Source organism: Antechinus flavipes, chromosome 4 (assembly GCF_016432865.1).
Source record: "Antechinus flavipes isolate AdamAnt ecotype Samford, QLD, Australia chromosome 4, AdamAnt_v2, whole genome shotgun sequence".
In the NCBI taxonomy this organism is placed as follows: Eukaryota; Metazoa; Chordata; class Mammalia; order Dasyuromorphia; family Dasyuridae; genus Antechinus; species Antechinus flavipes.
In genome coordinates, this window is record NC_067401.1 from 370,031,346 (window position 1) to 370,056,427 (window position 25,082).

The window sequence follows — 25,082 nt, forward strand, 5'->3', positions numbered from 1 at the left end:
CAACAAAGCACAGTTCTGAGTACACAGTAGCTGTGTAATTAGTGTTTCTTCTATTGAATTGAAACTCTAAGTTTATCAAAAGTTGGTGATCTGGTTTGTGATTTGTTCAATCTTCCTTATTCTTTAACTCTCTTTTGTATCCATTTAGGCCAATAAGCTGGAAGGAAATGTAGAATGAAGATTTGATTTGGACAATGCCTTTATGGTATCCCTTATTCAGCCAGACAATTGAGACTTGGCTTTGTTTTAATGTTGAAGTAATCTAGTTAATTTTCTTTTTAGTTCAGTTTTAGGAGAAATGATAGTGTTTATTTAACACAATGACATCTATCTATCCATCCCTACCACTCAGCATATTGGCCATGCTATCCTAATTTCTTTATGTCTAAACTGCTCCATAGTTTAGCTTGGATTTCATCACATAATAGTGACACTGTCATCATCCTTTATCTCTACTGTTGGTGGCAATAACCATCCCACCACGCTGCTTTATGAGGCAATAACTTGGTTTCCTCATTTATCCACTCAGGAACTGGATTATTACCTCATAAAACAGTGTGATGGAATAATTATCAATTAAATTCTAGCTTGTTGAGATTCTCCCCCCCAAAATACCCCTCCCCAAATCCCTTTTCCTAATAGATCTTGGCAATCATTTTCACACTCTAAATTCATAGAATTTTGAATATAGGAGCTAAAATCTATAATATTATTATGTATTAACAAACAGGAAACCTAGAAATGCCATATTGTCATTGATTGTTTTCTTCACAGGTTTTATACTCTGCTGAAGCACAAGAACGTTTCTATGTTGTAAAGGGACTAAAACCTTATAGGATATACAACTTCACCATTTCTCTCTGCAATCTGATAGGGTGTGTTACCAGTGAGCCAGGAATGGGTCAGACTTTAGCAACAGGTAAGCAAATTATAATAGACTTTTTAAAATGCCTCTCATGTATCATGTTCTGCTTTGAATTGCTCTTTGATTTTTATTTTTTTTCTCTCTCACATTTTCCAGCTCTATTTTTTTTTTAAACCCATACTGCTTCTTTATCCTGCAGTTAAAAATATAGATGATTGAAACTTGAAGTATGTTGGAAGTCAAGGAATATGACTTTCAAAATAGCAACTAGGGTTTGGATTTGCCTATCTCTGACCCAAGAGTTTACATAGTAGATAGTCTGTTGATTTCAAAGGCAATTGATAAACATTTATTAATCACCTGCCATATTTCAGGCATCGAATTCTGCATAAAAAGATAAAAAATGAACCATTTCCTGTCTTCAAAAATCTTAGGGGATAGAAGGGAACCAACCACTTGTGTGTGCATAAACACATGGACATTAACATACATATGAACATATACTCTCATATCTGTATATATTTATTTATGTGTGTCTATATATGAGTATATATATTATATATGAATATACATATTATATATATATACTTATACACATATTATCTCTCTCTCTATTTGAGACAGAGCATAATGGTACTACAATTTCATTAGAACAGGCAACTCCTGGATGATAAAAATTTCTAATAATGAGATAAAGCACTTTATCTGAAACTTTATGTTCTTAGAAGATTGCCTTAGAGTACTGTGAGATGATTTGCCAAGGATTGCATATGTAATATTTGTTTGAGGCATGATTTTAACTCAGGTCTTCCTGGTTATGAGGCTGGATCAGGACAAAATAATTAATATCAAAACCTAGAAAACTAGAATTACGATGGTGCCCTTGACAGAAAAAGTGAAGTTTAGAACAGGGATTAATTTTGGAAGAAAATAAAATTATTCCTTTTACATAATGATTTTCTCCATCATGGCTCTGATATATTGTAGATTGGTATAATAAATTAAGTGGGAAATTTGGGAGGAATTTCTAGTTTTGTTAAATTTATGAAAAGGTTTCCAGTTTTACAAATTGAAATGATCAATTTTATTTTTTTGTGATCATCTCTGTAATTTGTTTGGTTCAGAATTAAATCCCTTGTGATAGCTCTATATCTTATCTAGTTTTCTTCTACTTCTTTTTTTTTTTTTATCACATAGCACAATGGCAGTACATAGATATATTTATGGAAGCCACAGATGCCACAAAGGTCACTATACTACACAAAAAAAAGGTTAGAAATATAGAAATGCATACAATATATATATGGAATTATATAATGCCAATATATTTTATCTTTTAATATCATAATAATTCAGATGACTTCTCTGGTATGAAGGGAGGACCAAAAATTTATATGAATTTTCCAGGTCCCAAGGGTGCAGCACCCTTAGTTATTCCTATAGTGTGCAAGGGATAGCTATAATGAGTTTTGTTTTGGACATTTTGAAGGGATATTTAGCTTCAAATATTTAGTGAGCTGTTGATGTAGGATCAAAGCTCAGGAGAAATTCTAAGACTGGATATATAGATCTATGAGTCAACTGGGTATAAATGATAATTAAAACTATGGAACTAATAAGATTACCCAGAGAGAATGTTAGATAGTAAAGATAAGAAGTCTCAGGAAAAAGCTTTGGAGGACAAAGAATGAGATATCCATAATGATTCAGAAATAGATACTATTAAGAAGGTCAGACAAAGGGGAAAAGAATTGGTAACAGTGTCCTAAAGATGTAGAGAGGATCATGTACCCTAGTGTACAGTGTCAACAGTGTCAGATCCTGTAAGAGATCAAGAAGGGTGATAATTGAGAAAAAGCCATCAAATTTGGCAATTAAGAACAGTAAAATTTACTATATTGCTATTACATTTTCATAATTGAGTAACTTCTAATTTCTTTAGTTAATCTTATGAAATAATACCAAAATTGTAAAATTTCTAAAAATCCTGTAAAATTTACCATAGGCTTATACTGTTCACATGAAAAGGTTTTATTCATTTATTCAAGGATGGATTAAAAACTAACTTAATTTGCATAGGCTAGTAATAAGGTTTTACTTCTGATTAGGTGCCTTACTAACTTTAGCTAATTGAAGTTCAGTAAATTTCCAAGTCACAAAATTTTTTAGTTGGCAGTATAGTGAGGCTTAGTCTCCTGGTGCTATTTGAGAAAATGCCCAGCTGTGGAAAGGAGGGTAAGAATTGCTTAGAAGAATTGTATACTGTGCAAAAAACTTTATGTAACTACAAAAATATTCCTTAGTTGTCCTTTATAAGTGGGGTCTATTACTAATGGGCCCAGTGCTACAAGGAGGAAAATAGAGCAAAATCTGTTAATTCTGAAAAATTAAGGGTTTATTTAGTTGAGGAAATTTTTAAAATTTAGCCAATTTCATTTTCCTCAAATAGGTAATCTTTTATATCAATCTCTAAATCCTCTCTAAAAGAGAGATTCTTCCCTGTTATTGAAATCTTAATAATTTGAACATATCTTCATCTTATTTAAATATACCTCATTGTGGTAGTATTGACACCGAGTTTTTGAAGGTCAGTCTGAAGAGTACAAACTCTGGCAGATTCTACCATGCTAAAACAAACAAATTTTTGAATATGTCACTTTTGGAAGACTAGCCCATCTCATCACAGAGTTCATCATCAGTAGGATGATCATTTGGTCATGAACAATTTAGTTCAGGCAACCAGTGGAAAAAAAGGAAAATACAAAATGGTCTTCAATCCTAGAAGGTCTATTCTTGCTTTTGCAGTGATAGTTGCAGTGGAGAAAGGAGGAGGACAGAATGTAGAAAGAGTCCTGCAGTTATAAAAATAATAGATATCAATTTTTTTCACCAGCATTTACCAATCTCACTTTCTCCATATATATACACATACATACATATATACATATATATACTCATAACATACATACAAAATGTATGCATTCTCTCTATATACATATTCTCTTATAAAAAGTATTAAAATTCATTAAAATAATGGATTTTAAAATAAAAAAAGAAAACCCAGCTCAGAATTAATCAAAATTGACCAATGCAAATTGACTGCTTTTTTTTTCTTCTAGTTTTGTTAAATTTATGAAAAGGTTTCCAGTTTTACAAATTGAAATGATCAGTTTTATTTTTTTGTGATCATCTCTGTACTTTGTTTGGTTCAGAATTAAATCCCTTGTGATAGCTCTATATCTTATCTAGTTTTCTTTCTTTTATTTTTTTTCACATAGCACAATGGCAGTACATAGTAAACAATTATTAAATGGTTAACATTTAATTTTTAGGTCACATATTCATTTTAAGCTTATTGGGTTACACATTATAATTATAAGATGGTTGCTTAACTCATTTTTGCTCATCTGTACTCTAGCTTTCCTAGTAGTTTTGGACAAATAAACAGTTATTTCCTAAGTAATATATGTACTTAGGTATATTAAATTTTAAGTATATTCAAGGGGAGAAGAATCATGTAGTAAAATAGAAATATGGTTACAGAATTAGAGAATCTTGTTTAAATCTTACCTATGATCCATATTGGCTCTGTGACTTTTGGTAAATCACTTAAACTGTATTTCAGGCAACTCTACCTCCATTGGCAGGAGTTCCATCACCAAAGAGCTTTCTACACCAATGAAAACATAGGGAATATATGTGTGTGTCATGTATATTCATATACATGTGTATTAACATATATATACATGTGTTGATGTTTAGTTAAATACCTTATGTGTATATGTACATATAAGTATATACACAAATAAGCAGTTAGGTGGTGCAATGGATAGAGCACTAAAGTTAGAATCAGATTTGCCTCTGTTCTCTTAACTGTCAAATAAACTGAACAAGGATATGGCAAAATACTCCTATATCTTTGCCAAGACACCCTAAATGTGGTCATGAAAAATTGGACATGAAATCACCGAACAACAACAAACTACATGCATTTATATGTATTTATACATATGTTTATTCACTTAGACTCATAGACATGTATATGTATATTTTAGATTCTTTTTTCCTCCCCTCATCATTATCGAGCAATTCAAAAGCAACCATTCCACCATGGAAACCATATCTATATATGTATATTTTTATCTGAGAGTGGCTGCTAGAGATAGACAGTGACTTTATTGATGTATAGAAGTTGGGATCATGAAATAGATATTGTTACTTACTAAAGAGTATATTTTCTTGATTCTTAGTGAAAAGAAACAATGCCTGAGCTTCCAAATAATGTAGGAATTCTTCATCTAGGACTTTAGTAACTTCTCCATCAAATGATTCTTTTGAGAGAGGAATAAGGTAATTGAAAGCCCTTTCCTCTTAGTAAGAAGAAAGATAATTGAAAGGACTCCCTGCAATGATTATCTTAGGAACAAAATCCCTGAAATTTCAATACATGAAATTCAAATTTGTAAATACTTGCCAAAGAGATTTACATGCCAGGGTGGGCTTTCATGGTTTATGAGATGGGTCAGCAGACAAATTCAGGGGGCTGGGAAAAGTCATCCCTTGATGTCCGTCTTTTTTTCAGATTGTGCTTTTTTTTTTTTTTTCTGCTGCTATCCTTCACACTGCTTTACCTGCATAATTTCTCATTTATAATGATGGTACAGCCTGCTCATGCCTATCATGTACTGCTCTACTGCCCTTTGTGTGATCCTCAACTTCTACTTTTGAGAAATGGTGATACTGCAAGCTTGCAACCATGCAACAAACTGAAAGTATATTTGCCACACAAAAGATGGGTCTTTGTTTCAAAGAAAAGATTGGAATCATGAGAGGAATCACGCACTTTCTTAAAGGCAATCTATCCCCCTTTGTTCCTCCTGTTCAATTCTGGGTCCAGCTTATTATCCATTTGCTATGTCTATAAAAGTTATATGTGATCGTGGGACTCATGAAACAAAGGAAGTTTAACCAATTTAAATCAGTCAGCTGCAATGAGGAGCCCCAAAGAGCACAGCAACTACTTTTTGCCAGCAAACATTTGATCAGAGGGAATTATGTAGTGATGTGGGTTCAGAATGGCCCCCCTTAAAACTTGGTCTCAGTTACTTATTGGCTATATGATCCTGAGCAAGTCATTTAACCTCTAGTTTACATTTGTAAAAATGGAGATAATAATGATTCTTGCTTCCTAGGACTTTTTTGAGAATAAAATGAAATATTATTTACAAAATATTGAACAAAAGTTCAGAAATGATTCCATCAGTGACAGTGCAGTTGCTTTTTTATATAGAGTTCTCCATGTCCTATGGAAGGAAGTAGAAAAGCCACCAAGTAATATAAAGGTTGGAATAGCAGTTTTTTTTTTAGTCTAAGGAAACAGAACAAAGCTAAACTGGAGTAAATACAATGATGAGGCTCTGAAGGAAAAGATTTCAAGCTTTTTGAAAGAGAGCTGAATAAAAATACTATTATTAAAATTATGATGATAATAATAGCTAGCATTTTAAGGTTTGTAAAGTACTTTACTTATCATTTATTTGCTATTCACAAATGCCCTGGAAAGTAATTTCATCTATTCATCCATCCATCCATCTATCCATCCATCCATCCATCTATCTATCATCTATACTTATCTATCACAGATGATGCAACTGAGAATAAACGGTAAAGTAAATTGCCCAGGCTTTCACAGCTAATAAATGTCTGAAGCAGGGTTGAAACCAGGATCTTCTTAACTCCAGATCTAGCACATTATCCACTATGCTACTTACTACCAGTCTCATTTCCAGAAAATGGAATTTTTACTCATTGATCTTTCTACATTTTCAGTAAATCAAGAAGCACTTACTATGTATCAGACACTGTTCTGGGCACTGGGGATATATCTCTACAAAATTAATATGGGAATAATCTGCTTTTCTATCCAGAGCATATTTGAAAAAGTATAAGAAAGTAAAAGAAAATGAGTTTTATGACATGCCACTTCTTGATATCAACTGACTGAAAGTTGAAGAAAATATAAAATATTGTTGTAATTCTTGTTGATTGACTATGAAAGATAGAATTTGTTTTGTTAGCACAAAATGCCACCTTAAAAGGTCTCATTCAATTACAATAATAGCTAGTACATGTATTTCTTTAGGATTTGCAAAGTACTTTATAATATCCCAGTTGATTGCTAGAACAACCCTAGAAGATAGGTACTATTATTATATTTTCTCAATAGTATTTTATTTTCCTAAATCAATGTAAAAGATAGTTTCTGATATTCATTTTTGTAAGACTTTGTAATTTGAATTTTTTCCCTTCTTTCCCTCTATCCCCAAGATAGCAAACAATCTGATACAGGTTATACATGTGCAATTTAAACATATTTCTATATCATGTTGTATAAGAAAAATCAAACCAAAATGGAAAAACCAAGAGACGGAAAACAAGAAACAAACAAAAAAGGTGAAAATACTATGTTTTAATCTGCATTCAGGGTCCATAGTTGTCTCTCTGGATATGATTGGCATTTTCCAGTCCAAGTCTTTTGGAATTGTCTTGGATCACTGGATTGATGAAAGGGGTTAAATTTATTATCGTTAATCATACATAATCTTGCTGTTACTATGTACAGTTTACTTTGCTCAGCATCAGTTCTTGTAAAGTCTTTCCAGGCTTTTCTGAAATCAACTTGCTCATCATTTTTTTTATAGAACAATAATATTCTATTACATTCATATACCATAACTTATTCAACCATTCCCTAGCTGATGGGCATCTACTCAATGTCCAATTCCTTGCCACCATAGAAAGAGCTGATTTTTGTATACATTTTTGTATATGCAGGTCTTTCTTCCCTCTTTTATTATTTCTTTGAGATAGAGACCCAGTAGTTACACTGTGGGATCAAAGGTTATGAAGAATTTTATAGCCCTTTGGGCTTCCCAGAATTGCTGTCCAGTATGGTTTGATCATTTAACAATTCTACTGACAATTTATCCAGTACTATAGGTACTATTATTATCTCCCCTTTATGGTTAAGAAAACTGGGGAAGACAGAAATTGCAATTTTCCCAGAATCATAGAACTAGTGTCTGAGACTAGTTTTGAACTTGTTTTTCCTGACACCAAATCCAGTATTCTATCTACTGTGCCACATAAGTAAATATCAGCCAGGCATTTGTAAAAATCAAAGAAAGTTCCTTAAAAGATGTAATCACAAGTATAACATGTCTAAAACAGAATTCATAATCTTTACATCTCAAAGCCACTCTTCTTCTAAACTTCCTATTTCTATTGAGAACTGCATTACCTCCCCTTGAATATTATCTTAGATAGTGCTCCTGGATACTGAGCTGAATCCAGAATTAAACAGGAATTGGAGAATGAACTGGTATTGTCTTTGAAAAATTGTTTGGTGCTCAGAATAACACCAGGCTTCTCCTTGAAACAAGGCTTCACCTTTCAGTAGTAGTATTCCCTTGTTGATGCTGTGTGGTTAAGAATAATATAGCACTATCCTCTCTGGCTATGTGTTCTGCAACTACCTTGACAACCACTTTCTTCCCCACATCAGAGACCATGTTCTTTCATGGAACATAGAAAGTTCAGCTAAAGAGCACTTCACTCTTTTGCTCTGGCTATCTACTTCAGAATTTCCTTGCTATTCCACTAGACACCATGTATCTTGTGGCATGTGACTCTCTCTTAGAACATTATTTCAGAAAAACCCTATCTACATATCATCTTCTTCCCTCACCCCTGGACATCTATTTCACAATCTTCTTGGGTTCCTTTCCCTTTCCCCTCCCACTTATCTCTTCCCCTAAATTCTATAATCATAAACCAGCATCAAATCACTACTACTACTACTCTTCCTGTACGGGGTGTGTCCATTGACTCCCATATACCCTAACTTACCATCCCTATATCTTTCTGCACCAAAGTTTCTCTTCTAAGCTATCACTCCTCTTTATGTGTTGTTTTACCTATTAAAACATAAGTTCTTTGATTGCAGGCATACATCATATTTGTTATATAGCAAATGCTTAATAAATGTTTTTATTTCATTATTCATTCATGAAGTTAAAGTTATTGGTCATCCAAAGGACAGTGGAGAAGTATATGATGTCCATGACTAGGTTGCAACATATTATCAAGGAAGAATTTTATAAGAGAAGTTGCAGAGGATGTCATTAGAAATATGTATAACCGAAAAATAAAGTAAGTTGGTCATGTACAAAGGATGAGAAATACCTAATGGATAGCTTGGATGCTTAGTTAGTTTCCACATGAAGTCAAGACATCTTAAGATAGGCCTTCCCTGTGGACAATTTAATGGTACCATATCATCAACAAGCTCTTATTATGTCCTTATTTTGTGCCAAGTATTATGTTAGGTGCCATTATTGTTTAGTTGTTTCAGTCCTGCCTTACTCTTTGTGATCCATTTGGGGTTTTCTTGGCAAAGACACTGGAGTGATTGGCCATTTCCTTTTCCAGCTCATTTTATAGATAAAGAAACTGAGGCAAACAGAATTGAGGGATCTGCCCTGGGTCACACAGCTAGTAAGTGCCTGAGGCCAAATTTGAACTGTGGAAGACAAGTCCTCCTGGCTCTATACCCAGCTTTCTATCCACTATGCCATCTAGCTGCCCAGTTAGGTAGATTGTTTACTGTTGTGGTGGTGGTGGTGATTTGTCCTTCTCTCTTCAATAGGACCAATAACACCAGGAAAGTGAAGTCATGACTTGCAAATGAATTAGATTTAAATGAGGCAGGGCTTTGCAGAATCACTAATTTCATTCTCTCCTCTACAGCCATTTGGGTGCAGTGACTAGGATAACTGAAGATGGTTGTGATGCAGTGAAAGACATTGCCTTTTAACTCAAGGTCTTTCATAGGTCTTAATTTGTCCACTCGGTGACCAAGGCTAGGTAAGAAATGAGGTAGAAAATGGCCTTTTTTATCTATTCAAAAAAATCAATCTGAGAAGGGAAGAGTTTCTGGCCAAAACAAATAATTATTTACACCTATTTTGAACCAACAGATTCTGAACAAAGATCGAATGAGATGGGCCCTATTCTTGGCTAATCAACAGTCAGAGTAATTTGGGTTTAAGGTATGGTTCTTGAGAAAGAAATCTAGCTCTTAAACCCCAAGATATCTTGAGAGGTTTCAGCAATCACAATTTATATTCTTTTGGGCAGAGCACCCAGAAGTAAGAGTATGATATTCTATGTTGACAGAGGGAGAGGAGGGAGAAGAAAAGAAGAGAGAGGAAGGAAGGAGAGAGGGAAGGAAAGAGAAAGGGAAGGAAGGAGGAGAGAAAAAAGGAGGGAAGCCTGACTAATTGGAACTGGTCAGTTGGGTCCTTGGTGGTGAAACTAATAATTCTCAAACATTTTTCTTAACTCTTGAAGAGCACCAATACCATCAGCATGATTTGCAGTGAGTTAGATTTAAGTAAAGTAGGGCTGTGCAAAGTCTTCTCCAGAGCCATCTAGGTGCAATAGCAAGATATAGCTGGGACAATTGGAGATAGCCCCATTAATTATTAGTGTGTGTGTGTGTGTGTGTGTGTGTGTGTGTGTGTGTGTGTGTGTGTAGTCATTGTACCTGCTCTTGGGAAACAGTCTGTTGATGCAATAAAATACATCCATAGATAAGTAAATGTAGGGTATATTTAAAATAAACATAAAAATTTTTTTATATAAGGTAAGACTTATGCAGCTGAAGGAATTAAAAAACTCTTATTGAAGAAAGTGACACTTGAATTGAACCTTAAAGAAATGTAGAGATTCCAAGAGCCAGAGGTGAGAAGGGAGAGCATCCCAGGAGGTAGAAAAGAGAAGCACTTTATGTTCTTTGATCTGCAATATTGAAGAGGGTACCAGAGTAGATGACATTGAATTTTAGATTTCCTCAAAGTACATAAGCATATATAGCAACTTTTTTTTAGTCAGAATTGATCTAAAATATGCAGGAAAAAATGTTCTAAGAGCACAAAGTTGCTGAATAACCTTTGCAGGAAATAGAAAGATCTTGGTTCCATTAACTTTATTGCTTATCACTCACCATTCTCAAAAATCCTTTCCAAATTCAGATTCAAGTAGTCTTTTTCTCACATTTTAAATTCCCTGATTACCAATATCTCATCTACTTTGGTAATATCTTTTTTCATGGAAATCATTTTCTTTCTTAGTTTAGATCAGTTTAGAGCAGAATAGGGACACCTCTATGTCTAAAAGCAAGTGTTTCTCACCTGCATTGTATCAATGTTTGCATTACCTTTAGCTGGATGCTTCAGTGATACTATAGACACACAATATCATACTGTCTATTACACCCATTGTCCTGGTCTAAATTGTATATGTGTGTGTGTGTGTGTGTGTGTTGCTGTACTCATTGAAAGAACATGAAAGTTTGCCTAGAATTTTCTATCTTCTGATGCTCAAATGAAATGATTTACTTATTATTACTATTTAAAATGGGATTTTGAAAACCAGTTTACAACCTCATTTTTAAACTTTTATAATTCTTTCAGACCTGATAAGATTTGGTAGCCAAAAAAATGAATTTATTTATCAATTCATGGAAACATTAGTAAGGAAATAGCTTTGGTGGTTGTGATTTGGTTTATCATATCATATATGAAAATTTCAAAATCTTTGAGTCAAATGAAGCAAAAAAAAAATTCCCAAGAGCTTATATCTCTTAGTCATTTATCTTACCTACATTCAGTTTCTCTCTTGTTTGCTTTCTTTCTCTTTGGACAAAATATCTTCCATGATTTTCTTTCAATGATTGGATAAAAAATGGGATTATATTGATATTTCAGATCTAGCCAATGAAAATGATTATCATTCTGTGTGACTAAAAGCCATAGTATGGAGAAGCCCATAGAGGGATTTGTATCATCATCATTCTTCCAGCATTTGCTTCTAGCCTGTCACTGAAGCAGGGAAGATAGAATTAACTTGAAGGACATAGTCACCATAAGAATGCAATTTGGCAAAAGCTTCAAATATTAGAAGTATCATTGATCCTTTAAAAAAAGTCATAGTAAGAGGGCATATACTTCCTTCTTATATCTCAGTAGGAAATGGGATAAGAAAGGCTTCTAAAGCTCCATCTAGATAAGTTTTTTTTAACAACTGATTAAATGTAATATGGTTATAATTGTCTCCTATTTGTCCTTTTCTACTTCAAAAAAAGAATTAAAACTGTGATTGGCATTGATGGCACTTTTACTATGCATTGTATTGACACTCCTTTTCTTTTGATGGCAATTACAGGGTTCAAAAGCTAATCTGTAGAAGATAGTCTTCCAGGGGCAGCTGCATCTGGCCTCTTGGCAGACTCCTTAAGCAGTGGTATTGGAAGCTTTAGAGTTGCCTCTGGGTTTACTGGAGTAATGATGCTGATGGGCTGTCGTAGGCTCCTTGATGTCATTTTCTCTTTGATTACCCTTTTAATCTAGGTAATTTGTGCATTTTCATCCTTTGTGAATGAGGTCTAGAGTAAACCCTTTTTGAGAGAGGGTCCTTTTTGAGTTCCATTCATATAGTTACAATGTGTCATTTCCTTTGCTTGTCATAAATCAGTCTTTCTGAGAAATATGGGCCACAGGCTTAAAACTACCCATATCCCATTAACCAGGTAATTAGTGATGCATTAAGTTTTCTTTCTGAAGCCAAAGTAAAATGCAGAGGCTGTTTGCTGCTGGGTTGAAAACACACATTGTTTTGCATGCATGTACATAAGTCTTTTCATTGTGAATAGGACCCAGAGTGATAAAACAAGCACTCTTAATATGTTAATTTATAATTTTAATTACAACAATCTTGTATATATAGTCATTAGTGAATACTAATATAAATATTTTTCTACCTTTTTATTCATAATGCATAAACCAATCATCCAGTTACTTCTCGGCAGTTGCCTGTTTTCGTTTCATAATACAATCTTTGTTCTTAGTTATGAATGCATTTTGTTCATTCCTGTCTTGAATAATCCCTCATTAAGCTAGTCACTTTCTGCTCCATGCTAAAAAGGAAAAATTATCATGCAAATGTGGCATGCCATATTAAAAAGCACATTACCAAACACTTTTGTTGCTGTCCTTCAATTAGTTTCCCTTCTTTGAATTTAATTCCATTTGTTGTTAAACTAGTGACTTGATGTATGGACTCATGAATCTGAGGCTGCTGCCAAGAATGTGGGGGGAAAAAGCATCAAAGCCTCTTCAGAAAGCTGCAGAGGCGAGCTGAAATGAATTTGCCTCACCTTTGACAAGAACACTTGAACAGCACTGGAATCCTCTGATGATTCTGCTTGGCTAATTATCCAATTATTTATTTCAAGAATAAAGACACCATTTTACAAATTAGAGAAGTGTATCTGAGAAGGATATAGAGAAGTGAATCTGAAAAATTTGGTAACGATGGGTCACTTAAGGAACTTCCAAGATGAGCCTCAAACTTGGCACAGAGAAGGTTCTCAAGAAGGCATACTCTGCTATCTTAGTGGGATCGTTCAATGATCCAGAGTTATTTGTTTGGTTCTCGGGACACTTCCAAAAGTGGATTACATTATTTGTTAGTCAACCCGGTGAATTTCCATGGTCTTTAAGCTCTGTTTAAGTTGTATTTCTCTTGATTAAAAGCTTTTGGTTCAAAGCGATACTTTTTAATTGCCTAATGATATAAGTCAGTTCTTAGGAAAGAACCGCACATTTAGGAGTTCATTTGCAATATAACTGAAAAATTCATTGCATGGCAGTAAAACAATTTACTGTTAATTACAAGGAGAAGAATTTGCTGTAGCATGCTCCCAGATTGCCATGAATCATGCAGCACTCCTAGAGATTTATAACAGATGTGTAAGTGGGATGAATTAGCAGGGTTTAATAACAGAGACACAAATCATGCAGACTTCAAGGAGCTTTAATTGATATACTAGAATGTGACGGGCATGAATCACTCAGCCATTCAACAGCACTGTAACATATGGTCAGCTCAATATGCTGCATCTTAAATCGGTTGGTGAGTCGTTGGTTGGCCCATATGGTGGTGGCAATATATTTTTCACGATTTTTAAAAAAAATCTATTTTTAAAAAAGAAATATGATTATAATGAGTGCTTGTTATTGAATAGTTTCCCCAAAGACAGGCTGGGGTTTTGGAGAATTTGAAAAGGGCAGCTACCTTAAAGAAATTGTAGCTATTTGGCTTATAACGACATCATTGGAAAAGGCAAGCACAGAAGTGACTGTACCAATGAGTGACCCAGTATACTTGAGGCCATGGTGAATTGTAGAGGACAGCACAGCTGACAGTAGGGTAATCTGGGAAATCTCACCGGCGTGGTGGAATAGCATGGATAAAATCTATGGTGTCCGTGTCAAGAGAAGTAGAGGAATGCCCATATTTGCCTGCCAATGGAAAGAAAGATCCTTTAGCAGGAAATTGTGTATGTCCATATTGCTATAATTTGGTCTTTTAAGGGAAGTAGTACATATCCACACCTCACATTATGTAATGTCCTCTTCAAGAGGATATCATCAAAGGGATACTGATAAACCATTAGATCAGAATAGCAGGATTCCCCTATAATTACTGAAGAATTATCATTTCAGGAGATGGAAACAGGTAGCTTGAAAACGGTTTGTAACCTATACTGTAAACACATTTTTATTGGAACTAGAATCTGGCAGCTTTCTGAAAAGCTTTCGTAACATTAGTAAACCTGACAGACTTGAGAAAAGAGTATTGCAGCCTTAGAACTGTAGCTGCCAGAATTTAATGTCAACAATTAAAATTTATTTTGATCCTTACCTAGTGTTTATTACTGTTTGTATACACAACAGACCTTACTAATACAGAGATGCACTATTAGATGGAATTACCATCTGTTCAGAGTGAAATGCTGGCATCTGTCTTCGATTCTAAAGCTAAAATGATATTATTTCAAACAAAACAAAATTAACTGCTTTTTATTCACCAACTTCAATTGTGTGTGTATATGTGTGTGTGTGTGTGTGTGTGTGTGTGTGTGTGTGTGTGTGTGGCTACATAAGGAAAGGGCTTGTTTGCAAAGTTTTTAATGACCTTTGTCGCCATGTCTGCATTTAGATATATGGCTTTAACATAAGTTATATGAGCCATCTGTCTTAATTGGTCTTTTTGGTGCCCTCTTTCACACAATAGCATACAGCAATCATAGGCTTTTAAATACTGTTTTAGCTTTATAATACATTAAATATGTATTATATAGCAATGCATTAAAATAACATAATTAAAATATACAAAATGTGACTTTGAGACTGTGAGGCTACAATATGCAAATTATTTTGACAGATGTGTCTTTACCAAATGTAACTAAAAAAATAGATAAAAATTATAGTCGATTCATTTTAACAAAGTCGCTACAGGTACTACAGTGACACCTTTAGGAAAATATATACCATATCTTTTATGCTTGGATATTTTTAATTTCCCTAAACACTAAGGCATATGTTAGAGATTTGTGTATAGCCTCTTCTCTCTTCTTCTTCTTCTTCTTCTTCTTCTTCTTCTTCTTCTTCTTCTTCTTCTTCTTCTTCTTCTTCTTTTTCTTCTTTTTCTTCTTCTTCTCTCTCTCTCTCTCTCTCTCTCTCTCTCTCTCCTCTCTCTCTCTCTCTCTCTCTCTCTCTCTCTCTTTCTCCCTTCCTCCCTCCCTTTCCCTCTCTGTCTCATTTCCTTCCTCCTCCCTCCCTTTCCTTCTCTCCCTTTCCCTTGCTCCCTTGCCTCTCTCCTCCTCTTCTTCTTCCTTCTCTTCCTCCTCCTCCTCCTCCTCTTCCTTTTTCTCTCTGGTTTCCCTCCTTTTTCTCCTGCCATCTTCTTCTGTGTCTTTATTTTAGTTTTGGGCTCTGTTTCTTTAACTCTCCCTGTCTGTCCCTTCTGTGTCTCCATCTCCACTTCTGTCTCTGTGTCTTTCATATATCAGAACTTAAATTCCCTGTTAAAGATAATTTCTAGCTTTCTTTAAGGAAAGGAAAAGTGGTGAATCAAGGACACTGGCAGATACAATACTAATGTTAGATCAAAGATGCCACTTTCTGAAAAGCAAAGGCTCCTATTCCATATATCACAAAATAATAAATTGTGTCACGCCAATGTTTAATGCGTGTACACAGTGCATTAACTGTAACTGTAGTACATTTATTTGTGCTGGAGGAGACTTGAAAATGATTAAAAAATCAATACTTCGCTGTCAGAGAAGCATGTGTTACGATGCATTTAAGTAGTTAATTGCATAAGCCCCATAAAAGCTTCAAGTTTGGGTAGCAGGGATGCCATAATTACAGTCCAAGCAGCTACCATTTATTAATGGTGGACTTTAAGGGAACACTGGTTATTGTCATCACTACTGGCTCTATGTACAGTTCAGAAATAATGGGCCTTCTACTCTCTCATCTGTGTAGAGAGAATGCCTGTGGCCCAGCAATTAATGAGAACCAGGGCCATCCCTGGTTGGCAGAAGTATAGATATTAGTGGGCAATGTTCTGTTGATTGGCAGACTTGCTATCAGGGGGAAATCTATAGTATTCTCTGAAGTTTACAAGATTTTCCTTTTGGGAGGATCTGACTTGAGAATATAGATCAGATAGAAAAATCTTCATATTGTGTGTTATAACTGACAAACATTTGTCTATGTCCTTGACCAAGCCTTTTTTTAGATTTCATTTGATAATATTTTTGTTTGGAGAGAGGTAGTAGACACTATTAAATAAAAGCATTTTAGTTGTGTAGAGAATATAAAAAAATCACCTTGTTCCTATTAAATGCCAAAGGATTCCTTTCACAATCTCCTAATAGTTGACGTCTCTTGTTCATGGAAGGGCTCTTTTCATTTGAACATCTTAATTTTAGCAAGTTGGTAACACCTGAAATATTGTTGGTAACACTTAAATATTGTCAAAGCTATGCTGTCTTCAATGAAACTTTTGTCTCAAAATTAAAAAGATAAATTCTTACTACAAAACCATTTTTGTGTTTAATATTTCTATTTATTGAAATGCTCTGTTCTCAGGCCAGGCAGTTCAAGACTTCACCCCATCCTACTTTAATTCTGATTTTATAAATTTCTTTATGATGATGCAATACCAATTATATTATAAAGTCATGAGTGATGCTTAAAGAAGAATTTGTAGCATATAGAGATTTTTTTAAAACAATATTTATAAGACAGAAAACAGAAGTAGGATAATTTTTTTATTTATTCAATGTAGGAAGTTAATGTAGGAAGACGTGCTAATGGTGTTATTGTAAAAAGTACAAGAGCATTTTTTATTTAAAAGAAAAATGGATTAAGGTTTTTTATGATCATCTTCTTTAAACATGTTGGTTTCTGAAGGCAATACTCATGTTTTAGATACTATCACATAATTTAGGATGCTACAAATAACCAATGTCATGGTAACAGGTGACTTTTATGTGTTGCTCAGTCTGAACTGGAGAAAAAGGGTTGATTTATTACATAAGGATAGAATGCATCATTATTAGTAAATTTTACTATATGTTATTTAGAGGCTATACCAAACATCCTCTCTGGTCATTGTGATACATTACTTATGTAGAGGAAATTCTCTGTAACCCAACTAATTTTTGTGATGTATTTTTATCTGAAGTCAGTTGACTGCCAAAGTACTTCTATGCTGTAAGAGAGGGAGAATCTTAATTATCCCCATTTTGTATATGGGAAAAAAACCACCTGAAATTTATATGCATTAAATAGTTTTCTTAAGATTTTATAGATTTTGCATTGGAGTCAAGAACTGAAATCTTACATAACACAGTTGTAACTGTTAGAGCATATGCCTTAATTTGCTGTGGGTTTTTGCTTTTTGTTGTTCAGCCAGCAAATGTAGTTATTCATATCTCTAAATCCATCACTTAGTGATTTTGTGAAATCAGCATACAATTTCCTCACTTTTTAGCTACTTCTTACGTGTGCTTTTCTAACTGCTTTAGAAATCTCTATGATCTTTTCATCATTCTGCTTTTGTGAGATTAGCCCAGTTAAATTGGTCTATAACTATACCTAACCCTCTTCTAGCCTTGGAGAAAACATTGAAGATAATGACTCAGTAGGGTACTTACTCTTTAGAACTAACAGGGATGGTAGAATCCTCTGCATGAGTCTGTTTGACAGAGCAGCTGGGATTAAAAAAAGCCAAAGAATAAAAAAATGTGTTCTGACTAGAGACATCCTCTGACATTACCTCCCTAAGGCTAATATAACTGCTTCAAAGAAAGATTTCCCCATGAAACTAATAGGTGGTCTCCTACTGGCTAAAGTTAGAACACTTTCCACTAATTTTAGGGGCTGTCAAAACCAATGGCATGTGCCATTACTGATAAGGACCATTTTACCATGTCACCAATTGGTAGGTCATGCCACCTGTGTTAGAAGGTTAAATCAAAGATGGAGAATTGCTGGGAATTTGATTTTTCTGACTTACCTCCAAATTTATATCCCCGATCACAAAGTGAACATTGATTTTGATATACAAGAAGTGAATCAGATTATTAAGGCCACACAAGACTTGTTCAACATCTTCATTTTGCCAATTTGATGGGATGATAGAGAGTTGCATCAGAATGTTGAGGACCAAATGAAGCATTGAAGAAAAGGCCACTGTGGACAATGAGAATACCTGCTTAGTTATTGACTGTGTTTTTGCATACTTCCTCCAACTGTTCAGTAAATGAGGAGTTATTGACATGGATACAAAAATGTGGATAATTTTTGACAGAAATTTAGCTAAATTGAATGTTTCTCCTATTAAAAGGGTTCTATACATGGAAAGGACAAATAATCATGCTCCATAAATTACTTCTCATTCTCCTAACCTTTAATATCTAAAAGAAAGGCTATAGGTGTTGACACTGAATGATTGTTTAATAGGGATAGCACTTTGTAAATAAAATAAGTTCTCTATTTTTTTTTTACTAGCAACCTGGTGGTAAAAAAATCCTGTATGGAGCTACAGAAAGAAAATTTCTTTCTTTTTTTCTTTTTTTTTTCAAGTTAAATTTTCTCCTTTATTTTTTTGTTTGTTTGTTTGTTTGTTTGTTTAATGGCCTTTTATTTACAGGTTATATGTATGGTTAACTTTACAGCATTGACAATTGCCAAACCTCTTGTTCCAATTTTTCCCCTCCTTCCCCCCACCCTCTCCCCCAGATGGCAGGATGACTAGTAGATGTTATATATATTAAAGTATAAATTAGATACACAATAAGTTATTTTGCTGTACAAAAAGAATCAGATTCTGAAATAGTGTACAATTAGCCTGTGAAAGAAATCAAAAATGCAGGTTGGCAAAAGTATAGGGATTGGGAATTCAATGTAATGGTTCTTAGTCATCTCCCAGAGTTTTTTTGTTTGGCATAGCTGGTTCAGTTCATTATTGCTCCATTGGAACTGGTTTGGTTCATCTCATTGCTGAGGATGGCCAGGTGCATCAGAATTGATCATCAATTGTTGTTGAAGTATATAATGATCTCCTGGCCCTGCTCGTTTCATTCGGCATCAGTTCGTATAAGTCTTTCCAGGCTTCAGAAAGAAAATTTCTGAGAATTAGCCACTAATATATTTTTTGCAGTGAATGAATGTTGTGTCCTGCTCTCTAGAGCCCCAAAGCTGGGATGACAAAACAAACTGTTGCTTTCTAGAACCCCTACATTGGGGTGATTAAGATATACCTTCCTAGTGGAGAAGTGATGAGAATGGGACTCCTGAGGATGGTGGGAAAATAGAGTCCATTTATTTCAAGAGCTTTCCCCCTTTTATAATGTAACAAAAACAATACTACACATGTGGGACCATATAAACAACTTGCTATTGTATGTAGTTTGCCACCTGATATCACTCTTCTACCTGGTACCATTCTGCTTCAATCTCAACACAGGCTGTCACCGCCTCCTGACTTCTGAGGAAGGCCGAAAGCCCTTAGGGGAGATGGGGAGCTGAACCAGACATTGTTAGCAGGTTCCCTCTGGGCTGAAGGGTCTTATACCTTACCCATAGTTTCCCTAATGGGGAAATGAATGAGAAAATTAATGAAAGAAAATGAAGGATAAAGTGAAATAATGAACACACTTGATAAACATTCATCAACTACAGTAATGGTATACCACAAATTACAATAGCATATAGAACATAAAACTATCTGATCTTTTACTAAATTGGCTTATCTGTAACCCATACTCCTTGTTGAATGTCACTTAGAATAACTAAATATTTAAAATATAATTTATAGATATGTGTTTTACTGAAAAATTCAATAGGTTCTTTTAAAATTAATTAAAAAAAAGAATGTCTTCTTAAGTTTTATTGAAGTACCTATGGCAGTTATCTTAAAGAGAGGTGTTTTTCTCCCATTTATTCTTTCACACATGTACCCTTGAGACTTTATGCTTGAGCTTTTGCAATAGCTTCATAATAATATTTGAGTTTATGATTTGTTATATTTTTATGTACATATATGTTTTCTTGCTAGCTAAAGTGTTAACTGTCTAAGGGTTGGGATCATACCTCCACTGTCATCTTCATCCTCTTCATAGCTAGCATTTGTGTATAATCTTTTAATGTTTACAAAGATCTTTACAAATATTATTTCATTTGATCCCCTCAATGTTGGCTTTGAACATGAATTTATTGATAATATTTGTAATTGGAGGGTCAATATTACTAATTTGGAGAGGTTCTTCAACAGCTTGCAAAATATTGAGGCATAACTCTTAATGACAGTTAAATGAGAAAGGGACCATCCATTTACAGAAGTATCCTTCCCAATAAAAATCAAATTCTTCAAGTTTTCAAATTTTTATGTAATCTATATTTATCATGTTTGATTATAAGACACACTTTCTAATACACAGCCCCTACCCATGTGAGAGCTCCACATGTTGAAGGAATAAACCATACGACAATGAAGATTAGCTGGCCTCCACCTGGGGAACTGAATGGACCACCTCCCATCTACCAGCTAGAAAGAAAGGAAATATCTTTGTCAGCCCTGGAAACTGAGATGATAAAAGGTGTCCGTTTTATTGGAAATGGATATTATAAATTCCCCAGCTCAACTCTGCCTGTCAATACAGATTTTACAGGTAACTACATTGATTATTTTTTCATGTAGAAGGAACTGAATAGGTAATTCCCAAGTTATTGCTATAATTCTGATAAATCTTTGTAATTAATATATAATATATTTGTTTATAGAAATTAATGCTAATTAAACACATGTATCAATGAAGACATTGTATTATTTTTTTCACTTTTTAAATAATAATATGATCTCTCTTATAAGACATTGAGTTTGGGGAGTGGAGTGGAGAAGTGAGAGAAACTCAGAGTAATTTATTAGCTAAAACAGAATGCTTATCCAAATAAGTTTATCCAAATATGCTTTAGAGGACCATAAGAAAGTTATGTTCTTCCCTGCTCTGTCCAAATCTCTTTAAATCACAGTTTATAAAACCTCAGTTAGGGGAACCAGAGAAGTGCTTTATGGTATATAAAGTATTGTCTTTATAACAAATCTATGAAATGACTAGGGCAAGTATTATTTATAGTCCATTTCATCGATGAGGGAAGAGAGCCTCAGAAAGGTTAAATAATTGGAGTATGATCACATGACTAATAAGGTCCAGATCTGAAATTAGGATCCAAGTCTTTTGATTCCAAAAGTTCTTGGAATCATCAAGTGTTCTTTCAATCCAATATTTTTATGTGGTGTCTTTTTTTTTTATTATGAATTACTTTTCTACCGATGTTAATTTATAAAAGTACAGGATTATTTGTGCAAAATCCTAAGCTTTAATTCAGAAGGACCCATATTTTGTACATTAGCATTTGATAAATGTTTGTTAAATGGAATAGATGAATCAAGATCATTGAAATTCCATTAATAAGGAAGTAAACCGATGGGATAGTTTGTAAGAGACAATGTCTGATTAGCATTCACATAAGGCAGTTATACAGCACTAAGAAAAAAAAAAAAGAAACTCCAGGATGAAAATAGAACTTAATTACTTGGTGAAATGGTTTTGTAAGCTGTGTTCCTGGTCAAACATTTGGCATTGTAACTTGTTTCACTGAGGAAGCAGTCTCAGTTTGTGTACAGCTGTGTGTTCCTGATGCAGGTGTGTCAGCCTAAATCTGCTAGGTAGGCACTGGACAGATTTTTGATGGGATCACCCACTGTTGTTGTACTGAAAGATAGAGTGGTCCATTTACTGTTAATAAATTTAGTTGTCCTCATCATCTCCCTGGCCAGTCTTATACTCAGGTTCAAGTGCTAGGGGCAGATGTATTCTCTGGGAAGTTTTCCAAATTAATCTTTAAAAAAGTTAGGCCATAAACATGAGTCTCACTGAGCAGGATCCTTCTGTCTATAACAAAAGCCTCCAGCTGTACTGAAAATGTGCTTGGAGTACACATTATTAAAGGGACGGCAAGATAAAAAAAAAGTATAATTTTAGATTGAGCAGTCCTTAAGTATTTACCAAATCCCAGGCAAGGGAAGAAATGTTTCATTTATTTAGTGTTATCATTGTGTTACCAATAACATTTTCATCAATAGTTTAACCTTCCTTGGCCCCCATTCTCATCTTCACTGCACTTTTCAGATTTTCTGTCACTTGTAAAGTACAGAGTAACCTTTGAAACCTCAATATCTGATTTGACAGACTTACTTCTTGATAACTCTCTATAAGTTATAGAAGAGTTATCTATGTGTATCCAAGGAAGAAATTTCCTCATAGAGTTTCTTTCACTGATTAAATCACATTTCTGGACCCCTCTTTCTTTTCTCAAAAATTTTACTCAATTAACCAACATGATTGGATTTTGAAAATCCATCAGGTTTTTTTTTTTGGTGCTATATAAGTACAACCTTAGAAAGATATAGGTAATATGCCAAAAGCATATATGATATTTGAGATGGAGAGGAGATTCAGAATGTTGGATAAGAAAGACACTTGTATTAAATGAAACAAACCAGTAATACTAAAAGTTTGTTTCTTTTAAATTTAGTTATTTTTTTTATGATCACAACTTGTGACTAATGATTGGTATTAGATAACTGGGTGATACAATAAATAGAGCACTTATTATATAACTCTCAGATTGGCTAAGATTACAGAAAAAAATAATGATGAATGCTGGAGGAGATGTGGGAAAACTGTGACACTGATACATTGTTGGTGGAGTTGTGAACTGATTAAACCATTTTAGAGAGCATTTTGGAACTATGTCCAAGGGGTTATCAAACTGTGTATATCCTGTGATTCAGCAATGTTTCTGCTGGGCTTGTATCCCAAAGAGATCATAAAGGAGGGAAAGGAAACAATGTGCAAAAACGTTTGTGGCAGCCCTTTTTGAAGTGACAAGAAACTGGAAACTGAGTGGATGCTCATCAGTTGGAGAATGGCTGAATAAGTTATGGTATATGAATGTTATGAAATATTATTGTTTTATAAGAAATGATCAGCAGAATGATTTCAGAGAGGCCTGGAGAAACTTACATGAACTGATGCTGAGTGAAATGAGCAGAACCAGAAGATCAGTATACATGGCAACAGCAATGATCAATATACAATGATCAATTCTGATGGATGTGGCTTTTTTCAACAATGAGATTATTTAGATCAGTTCCAATGATCTTGTGATAAAGAGAGCCATCTGTACCTAGAGAGAGGACTGTGGGAACTGAGAGTGAATCACTACATAGTATTTTTCACTCATTTTGTTGTTGTTTGCTTGCATTTTGGTTTTTTGCTCATATTTTTTTCCTTTTGATCTTATTTTTCTAGTGCAGCATGATGATTGTGAAAATATGTATAGAAGAACTGCATGTGTTTAACATATATTTGATTACTTGATGTCTAGGGGAGGGAGTGGGAGAAGGGAGGGAAAAATTTGGAACATAAGGTTTTGCAAAGGTGAATATTGAAAATTACCCATGCATATATTTAGAAAAAAACTTTATTTAAAAATAAATAGAGCACTGAGTCTGGAATAAAGACAAGTTAAAATATAATCAATATAAAATATAAACCAATCTTGTTTCTAATTCTTTGCTAGAACAAAAAAATATTACTTAAAATAGTTTAGTACATGTGATCCTTTTACCTATATCTTTAACTTCTTTGGGGTGTATGTACTGATATATAGTGTTACCTACTTGTATTTGACTTATATTTCTCTTACATACATAATTTAATTTGGAATTTTATGAATTTTTTTCCTTTTGATGATGTGGATCACACCCATCAATGCTTTCCAATCTTGGGTGATTAGTTCATTTCCCCCCTTAAATTTACTGCAAGACGTTTATATCCAAGATGATGGTGCCATTTCTTATCTACAACCTCCCTCTCTGCTTGGCTGTTTCCTTCTAAGACCTTCATTTTAAGAAGATCCAAGCTAGTTTCATTTCTTCATTCCTCTCCAGACTGGATTTCAGACTGTCTTAGATTTGCTCTGCAAAGCTTGTGCCATATACTTTCTTTTTTTTAAATTTCTTTTAATTTTTTTTTAATTTTTTAAAATTTAAAATTTTATTTAATAATAACTTTATATTGACAGAATCCATGCCAGGGTAATTTTTTTTTACAACATTATCATTTGCACTCACTTCTCTTCCGATTTTTCCCCTCCCTCCCTCCACCCCCTCCCCTAGATGGCAAGCAGTCCTATATATGTTAGATATGTTGCAGTATATCCTAGATACAATATATGTTTGCAGAACCGAACAGTTCTCTTGTTGCACAGGGAGAATTGGATTCAGAAGGTAAAAATAACCCGGGAAGAAAAACAAAGATGCAGATAGTTCTCATTCATTTCCCAGTGTTCTTTCTTTGGGTGTAGCTGCTTCTGTCCATCATTTATCAATTGAAACTCAGTTAGGTTTCTTTGTCAAAGAAATCCACTTCCATCAGAATACATCCCCATACAGTATTGTTGTTGAAGTGCATAATGATCTCCTGGTTCTGCTCATTTCAATTAGCATCAGTTCATTTATGTCTCTCCAAGCCTCTCTGTATTCATCCTGCTGGTCATTCCTTACAGAGCAATAATATTCCATAACATTCATATACCACAATTTATTCAGCCATTCTCCAATGGATGGGCATCCATTCATTTTCCAGTTTCTAGCCACTACAAACAGA

At 34.2% G+C, this 25,082-nt stretch overlaps 1 protein-coding gene across 1 annotated transcript in view; it reads left to right on the forward strand.

Moving 5' to 3' along the window:
- USH2A (usherin) overlaps window positions 1-25,082 on the forward strand; it is a 998,601-nt gene that overhangs the window by 232,959 nt on the left and 740,560 nt on the right. The window contains exons 19-20 of the mRNA XM_051996749.1: window positions 775-919; window positions 20,787-21,017. Of these exons, the coding sequence (XP_051852709.1) occupies window positions 775-919; window positions 20,787-21,017 (376 nt within the window). The remainder of the gene's footprint in view (window positions 1-774; window positions 920-20,786; window positions 21,018-25,082) is intronic.